This window comes from Carcharodon carcharias, chromosome 19, assembly GCF_017639515.1.
Source record: "Carcharodon carcharias isolate sCarCar2 chromosome 19, sCarCar2.pri, whole genome shotgun sequence".
Taxonomy (NCBI): Eukaryota; Metazoa; Chordata; class Chondrichthyes; order Lamniformes; family Lamnidae; genus Carcharodon; species Carcharodon carcharias.
The window spans coordinates 78,307,272-78,315,986 of NC_054485.1; the positions used below are offsets into that span (position 1 = coordinate 78,307,272).

The 8,715-nt window shown below is 45.0% G+C and overlaps 1 protein-coding gene across 1 annotated transcript; it reads right to left on the bottom strand.

Moving 5' to 3' along the window:
• Positions 1–4,007: 4,007 nt before the first annotated feature.
• LOC121291756 (beta-2-microglobulin-like) lies at positions 4,008–8,406 on the bottom strand. The gene is made up of 3 exons (XM_041213274.1): positions 8,221–8,406; positions 6,865–7,137; positions 4,008–5,331 (listed from the first exon to the last, which is right to left on the bottom strand). The coding sequence occupies exons 1-3, from the start codon at positions 8,270–8,272 to the stop codon at positions 5,321–5,323; spliced, it is 336 nt and encodes a 111-aa protein (XP_041069208.1). The 5' UTR covers positions 8,273–8,406; the 3' UTR covers positions 4,008–5,320.
• Between the last annotated feature and the right edge of the window lie 309 nt (positions 8,407–8,715).

Sequence of the window (8,715 nt, forward strand, 5' to 3'; positions counted from 1 at the left end):
GTTTCTCCCAGTGAAGTGTGATCAGTGGCACTAACCTTCACTATCCACTCTCTCCCAGTAATGTGTGACCATTGACACTGACCATCACTGTCCAGTCTCTCCCAGTAATGTGTGATATGTGACACTCACCGTCACTGTCCAGCCTCTTCCAGCAATGTCTGATCGGTAATACTGATCATCAGTGTCCAGGCTCTCCCAATAACATGTGATCAGTGACACTAATTGTCACTATCCATTCTCACCCAGTAATGTGTGATCAGTGACACTGACTGCCACTGTCCAGTTTCTCCCACTGATGTGTGATCAGTGAAAATGACCATCACTGTCCAGTCACTACCAGCTATTTGTGATCCATGATATAAATCCTCACTAACCACTCTGTCCCAGTAGTGTGATCAGTTACACTGATGTTCACCATCCAGTCTCTCCAAGTAATTTATGATCAGTGACACTGATCGTCACTGTCCAGCCTCTCCCAGTAACATGTGATCAGTGATATACTTCATCATTATTCACTCTCTCTCAGTACCATGTGATCAGTGACACTGATCGTCAGTATCTGCTCTCTCCCAGTGATGTGTGATCAGTGACACTGACCGCCACTGTCCAGTTTCTCCCAGCAATGTGTGATCAGTGACACTGACCGCCACTGTCCAGTTTCTCCCAGTAATGTGTGATCAGTGATAATACTTCATCATTATCCACTCTATCTCAGTAACGTGTGATCAGTGACACTGATCATCAGTATCCACTCTCTCCCAGTAAGATGTGATCAGTGACACTGACCCTCACTGTCCAGCCTCTCCCAGTAATGCGGGATCTGTGATACTGACCATCACTGTTCACTCTCTCCCAGCAATATGTGATAAGTGACATTGACCGTCACTGTCCAGCCTCTCCCAGTAACGTGTGATCCGTGATACTGACTGTCCCAGTTCACTCTCTCCAAGAAATGTATGATCAGTGACCTTGACCAACACTGTCCACTCTCCCAGTAATGTGTGACCATTGACACTGACCATCACTGTCCAGTCTCTACCAGTAATATGCGATCAGTGACCCTGACCATCACTATCTACTCTCCCAGCAATTTGTGATTCGTAATGTACATCCTTACTATCAACTCCCTCCCTGTAATTTGTGATCAGTGACAATGACCATCACCGTCCATTCTCTCCCAGTAATGTGTAATCAGTGACACTGACTGCCACTGTCCAGTTTCTCCCAGTGAAGTGTGATCAGTGGCACTAATCGTCACTATCCACTCTCTCCAGTAATGTGTGATCATGACCCTCACCATCACTGTCCTGTCTTACCCAGTAATGTGTGATATGTGACACTCACCGTCACTATCCAGCCTCTTCCAGCAATGTCTGATCGGTAATACTGATCATCAGTGTCCAGGCTCTCCCAATAACATGTGATCAGTGACACTAATTGTCACCATCCATTCTCACCCAGTAATGTGTGATCAGTGACACTGACTGCCACTGTCCAGTTTCTCCCACTGATGTGTGATCAGTGAAAATGACCATCACAGTCCAGTCACTACCAGCTATTTGTGATCCATGATATGCATCCTCACTAACCACTCTGTCCCAGTAGTGTGATCAGTTACACTGATGTTCATCATCCAGTCTCTCCAAGTAATTTGTGATCAGTGACACTGATCGTCACTGTCCAGCCTCTCCCAGTAACGTGATCAGCGATATACTTCCTCATTATCCACTCTCTCAGTAACGTGTGATCAGTGACACTGATCGTCAGTATCCACTCTCTCCCAGTAAGATGTGATCAGTGACACTGACCGCCACTGTCCAGTTTCTCCCAGTGATGTGTGATCAGTGACACTCACCGCCACTGTCCAGTTTCTCCCAGTAATGTGTGATCAGTGACACTGACCGCTACTGTCCAGTTTCTCCCAGTAATGTATAATCAGTGACACTGACCGCCACCATCCAGTTTCTCCCACTGATGTGTGATCAGTGAAAATGACCATCACTGTCCAGTCACTACCAGCTATTTGTGATCCATGATATACATCCTCACTAACCACTCTGTCCCAGTAGTGTGATCAGTTACACTGATGTTCACCATCCAGTCTCTCCAAGTAATTTATGATCAGTGACACTGATCGTCACTGTCCAGCCTCTCCCAGTAACATGTAATCAGTGATATACTTCCTCATTATCCACTCTCTCTCAGTAACATGTGATCAGTGACACTGATCGTCAGTATCCACTCTCTCCCAGTAAGATGTGATCAGTGACACTGACCCTCACTGTCCAGCCTCTCCCAGAAATGTGGGATCTGTGATACTGACCATCACTGTTCACTCTCTCCCAGTAATATGCGATTAGTGACACTGACCATCACTGTCCAGCCTCTCCCAGTAACGTGTGATCCGTGCTATTGACCGTCACAGTTCACTCTCTCCCAGTAATGTGTGATCAGTGACCCTGACCAACACTGTCCACTCTCCCAGTAATGTGACCATTGACACTGACCATCACTGTCCAGTCTCTCCCAGTAATGTGTGACACTGACTATCACTAACCAGCCTCTCCCAGTAACGTGATCAGTGACACTGACTGTCACAGTTCACTCTCTCCCAGCAATTTGTGATCCATGATATACATCCTCACTAACCACTCTCTCCCAGTAATGTGTGTTCATTGACCGTCACTGTCCAGTCTCTCCCAGTAACGCGTGATCTGTGATACTGACCGTCAATATACGCTGTCTCCCAGTAGTGTATGAGCAGTGACACAGACCGTCACTGTCCGAGGTAAACCACTCGTGCGCGATAGAACTTTATGCTCGATGTGTGCTATTGCACAATTAGATTTCATTTCCTGCACAAAATTAATTCTTTAATTTATATTTTCGTTTCATGTGACTCCTATGTAGGCACATAGTGCTGGTCATAGAAAGCCTTTTGTGTCATTTGTAAATATGTGACTCCACCCCATCACTGTTAGAAAAAAATATTCTAGGACAGCATCTTGACAGCTCCTGTGTCACACCAGCTTCCATTGTAGACCTTAGCCTACTAGGTACTAAGCTAAAATTGGCCAAACCCATCTCACATACACCCAGAGACCATTTCTTTCCACCACACCTGGGTTTCCTTTGAACCCAGTTCCCATCAGCTCACTGCCATTCAGCTGTGTTCACCAGTGCAGAACTACTGCTGGTCACACAAATCCTAATGTTTATATAATCCATGTTACTTATGATCTCAACTATTCCAACGTAATCCTGGACAGACTCCCATCTTCGGCTCTCCCTGTACTTCAGCTCACCCAAATCTTTGTTGCACTATCCTAACTTGTACCAAGTTACATGGATGTTCGTTGACCTGCATTGGCCCAATGTTGAGCAACTTCAGTTTTACAATTCTCATCATTGTATTTAAATCTCTCCAGGGCCTCGCCCCTTTTTATCCCTATAATTTTCTCCTGCCTTACAGCCTTCTGAGAAGTGTCCTTATTTGGCTCGGGATTAAATTTTGATTGATAATGCTCTTGCAAGTTGCCTTTGGATGTTTTATAGGAAAAACACATTGTTGTAATGATTCTACCCGTTGGGCCTGAAGCCAGGTGTTTGGAGCATGACCCTGGATATGATTCTTAACAATTAGTTGCTGTCCAGGTATTACTTGTGGTCCAACACAGCCCAGTATCTCTCCATATTGGAAGCTTCTTTCAATGGGCATCTGCCTTGCCCCACCTTTTGCTATCAACACCACTTCTTATTGAAAGGTCAGAATAAAACGGCAAGAAGTAACTGGGTTTGTGCATATCTTTCAAAGATTGTTTCACTGTGAATTATTTTTGTTTGACATACAAATTGACACCTGAACACTCCTAAAAACATCACTACAAGCAGAAGGATCAATGCCTCAATGAGCGGAAGCTTCCTCAATGAATTATCAGCTAGTTCTTTCTAGTCTACCATCTTTAATCTTGACTGGGATTACACACAATAATGCTAGTGTGAATGAATAAGGAGAAATCATTTTATTCAAACCAATAAGCATAGAGAACATAGCAGATTGTCAACAACAATATACCCTCCAAATTCAAATTCCCAATTGCAAAAGTACATAATAATTAGCAGGGTGCCAATGATTTACAGAAGATGCTTCTAGAAGTTAATCTATGTGGTGGTGATAATCTCTGTATTACGCCAAGTCCAAGTATTAAAACAGTGATGTTCCAACTGCTTAAAATATGTGATGCTGAGATTTCCTCACAGATTGTGGGGTTTCCCAGGATGAATCATCAGGGTGGAATGAGAAGCCAGGTGGGAAAAAGGCAGGTGGGGTCTGGCTTAAGGTGTTCAAAATGGACCCAATGTCCAGACTCCTGGCCATGAGCACAGACTATCTAGAAGGACAAGGGCAGCAGATGGATGGGAACACCATCACCACACTTACCATCCTGACTTGGAAATATATCGCCGTTCATTCACTGTCACTGGGTCCAAATCCTGGTACTCCCTCCCTAACAGCACTGTGGGTGTACAGCTCAGCACCATCTTCACAAGAGCAATTAGGGATGGTGAGTCAACACTGGCTCACATTCCATAAGTAATTTTTTAAAAATAGAACTTGGTGTGACTATTGCTCTGTGGAGTATAAAACAGGGAATAATTTGTGCAACTGCTGTTCACAGCAAGGGAAACAAAAACTTTGAATCTAAAAACAAATCTACATAAATTCTTCAAGTGATTGAGCCAATTGTCCGAGAGAGCTTTGAATATCCTTCTGCTCAGGTATCGAGTTCTCTAACACTCAAACAGAATTGGGTTTTGTAATGAGGTGACAAATGAATTTTTCAGATCAGATTTTGACTGGGCTTTTTTCTTGCACTTACATCCAGTTTTTGTTTCAATTTGCAGTGTAATGCAAATTGTAGCCTTGTAGCAATTTCAAACCAGCCAAATCAACACTTCACAATTGCACCGACTGATACAGGCGAGAAGCTAAAACTCTCTCAGAAACAGACACAGTCTGGGACGTAAATTACAGAGATTACAGAATTAAATGCAAACTTACTTCCCACCACACAAACTGTAGATGTCTGATCTACGCTATCAAGTTATTGTTTTGTTTTAAAATTTTACATTTGAAAATAGGTTGAAATAAAGCTGATTTTATCCCCCGAAGAGATTGCTTCATTGACTAGTGTCACCACACTGTCCACTGGCAAAGAAGAAAAACACAGGGCGTTGAACTGAATTTTGTGCTGATCAGGTCCCCTCAGTAACCATGGCAGCTCGATTGTAAGACAGTGCTTACCTCTGCTGTGACAGGCTAGTAGCTGTCTGTGGGTGGAAGCACAGAAAAATCATTAGTCCGTAATCAAAATTTACAGCTGCCCACCAGTCAATCAGGCTTCAATTCACATAAAGGAACATGGGAATCACCAGCTGGAAGACCAAGGTCCATCTAGTTGGCCCTCCACCATCCTTGTCATATGATAAAATGATAAGGAACTGTTAACTAGTCAGCAATCAATCTCTAAAAATGAATCTTCAAGAGACCCAGACACGAGTTGAGGAAACTCGCAGCAGTGGCAAGCTTTGTAACCCACAGGTCCAAGCGTTCATAATCAGCCCAGCTGGAGAAATAGGTGTCTGGGCATCTGTTTCTGCCAACACAGTTTCCAGATGAGCTTGGCTTAGGTCCAAGTCTCACATATGGGTTATCTCAACAGGGGTCTGTTTTGACAGGATGAACTGGAGTGTTTGCTTTGATTGATTGATATCTCGCATGGAGTCTAATCAACTGTTGATGTCAGTGGAAGAGGAGCCTATGTTTACAGGATTATTGGCCTTAACTTCTGAGCTCCAGGTCAGTGTAAAAGAAGGGGGGGGGGGTAACACCAAAGATATGCTGGAGAACCACCCCCCCTGCTCCCCCACCACTGTCACCCCCCCAATCTCCCACCACCGTCACACCACCCTCATCTCACTCTCCCACCCACCCCCCTCAATCTCCCATCACCGTCTCACACACACACACACACAAAACCCCCCCCACCACTGAGGTTTCCAGGCAAGATTTGCACGGCAATTGCCCAAGAAGTGCAAACTTCCGATGGGCAATTCCCCTGCACTGAGAACCATCTGAAAATGCAATTTAAATTGCAAACCTCTGATGGTTCTGGCTGTCTTACATCAATGGCCACTCAGAAAAAGGCTGAATAATGATAACCATTTCCAGTTTCTGAGTAACTATTGTACTGATCTACAGCAACCCCTAAAACACAAGACTCCCAAACCCCCCCGGAAAACTCCTAATTCCTGAAGCCCCAGGGGCCTCCCTCCTTCCATGGGACTGTTCTCCACCCACAACATAGGGCTTTCTTATACCCTACCCACCCCCCTGCACAAGTGGCTGAACCCCCACATCCACCCATCCCAGACTGGCCGACCACCCCAAATTCTTATCAGTTATTTGTCAAACCTACCTTCTCCCTGACTTGAAAGAGGCTGGACCTTTAAACTCACCTGATTTACAACAACAGGCACTATGGATTTATGGCAACTGCTGCTGTAAAAAAGGGGTGTGGCCTCCTTCCCTCCGATGCAGCAGCATTCAACTGAAGGTTTTAGGAGCGCACTACCCTGCAGTGTTGCCTGGCCTCAGTCAGACTGTTGGGTGAGACAGGAATGAAAAAATTTTAAGGTAAAGAAGTAGGCACAGAGTGGCTATCCAACTCTGCTTGCCACTTTGCGGAAGTTGTGTGTCAGATGAAGCTTGCAGTTGATGAGCTGATATCACAGAGGGCAGAGTATGTGTGGAAGGGTTTGTGTAATTGCACATTAGTCATGACGAACAGACAGATTACTTACCAAGCTGAATGACTTTTGAAACACCATTGTGTTCCACCCTACAGACATACTTGACTCCGTTCTTGGGGGTGATTTCAACAAATTTAGTGAGCTTGAAGCTCCAATCTGCCTCGAAGGAGAGGTCAGACTGGTTGGCATTGGGTATGACATTTTCATTCTCCAACAGCTCCAGCTTGATGTTGGGGGGGCTGAAATCTTTGGCATGACAGAACAGCACATTGCTTTCACCTTCCCTTATGGGTCTGTACGTATACACCTGTACATTTGGAGGACCTAGGGACAGAGCAGAGGTTCAGAGACAGAGCAAACTAACAGAAACTGCATTCATATTCTTCACCATCACTGACTGGGGTCTATCTCCTAGATACTGAGGCTGGAAGAAATCTATACACTAAGTGGATCTCTCAGCCCCAGTCTTCGCAAGATCTCCATACACTGACTGGGGTGTCTCGGTCTCAGTCTCTGGGAGATATAAATACACTGGCTGGGGTCTCTCACTCCTAGTCTCTGGGAAATATCCATAAATTGACTAGAATTTCTCGTCCCAGTGGATGGGACACATCCATATGAGAGAGAATATTGAAAAAGCAAAGTGGTGAGAAATAGAAGACACTGAAAACAGAAGACAGCGAGAGATGAAAAAATGAAAGTAAAAGTTTGAACTGATATCTGGAAAAAAGAAAAATGCTCCGGATGCTGAACATTTCGAATAGGAACAGAAAATGCTGGAAATATTCAGCACATCTACAGAAAGAGAAACAGTTTATATTTCAGCTTGACAAAAGATCAATGATCTGAAACCTTAACTCTGTTTCTCCCACCACCAATACTGCCAGACGGTTGAGTGTTTCCAGCATTTTTTGTTACAATATATAGAGAAAACTGAGGATGGGTTTGAAAGTAGTTGAGTCCTAATGAACAAAATGTGCATTTTTCATGGGACTTCTGGTCACTGAGTCATAACAGCACAAACTCGCACATCAACTTCACAAACACGTTTACACTATCACTAACATAAGCAGTCACGTGGAAGTGAGCTGCATAAATTCAGAATATTATCTGGGCGGTGAAGCAATAAAGCTCTATGAAATATTGTTCAAGATTCCGCCCTCCAGGAGTGCTCCCCTTCAGAAGGTAATGACTTCCTCATCACGGCTGTGAACTGGAAGCTAGGCCATTCACTGCTCCTACAGAAGACTCAATCTAGCGGGTATTTTGTAAAAGAAACGGGACTGAGGAAAGGTTCCTGCAGAGAGAGGGGCCGCATGGTCCGCTTGAGGTTTAAATTATTTTCTAAACTCTGCGAAGCGGTAGCACACTCATCCCGGGAGCTCCTCAAACACCGAGCTCACTTACCAGCCAGGCACAGGGCCGAGACCACGGACAGGACCGCAAGTTTCAGCATCATAGTTGTAGGTTCCCTAGGGAGATCTCAAGTTCAGGTAAAAAGGTTCACTCCGAGCTCGGGTCCGGACTCACTCCAACTCGCTCCGAACTCAGGCTCTTCTCCCGCAGCTTCTGTTCTTCGCATCCTGGGCTCACGATTAAACTGTAACAACCAAGCGGCCCGGCACCAATCAGAAAATAAGCAACCACGTTCGGCACCGCCCACCGTCCCCATTTCAGCCAATCGCAATATTCGATCCTACAGGGTCACCGGTCTCCGGGTAAAAGACCGCTGTACAGTTTGTGAAACAGGCAAGTCTGAGAGGGCGGCTCCGCAAGGGCCGTGAAAACGAAACTCCTGTCGACCAGCAACAATAGGCTGTTCTCACGTAGCCATAGCCATGTTCAGAGTTCGGGTACAGATATAGAGTTAGTGAACATGAACATAAACATAAATGTAGGAAC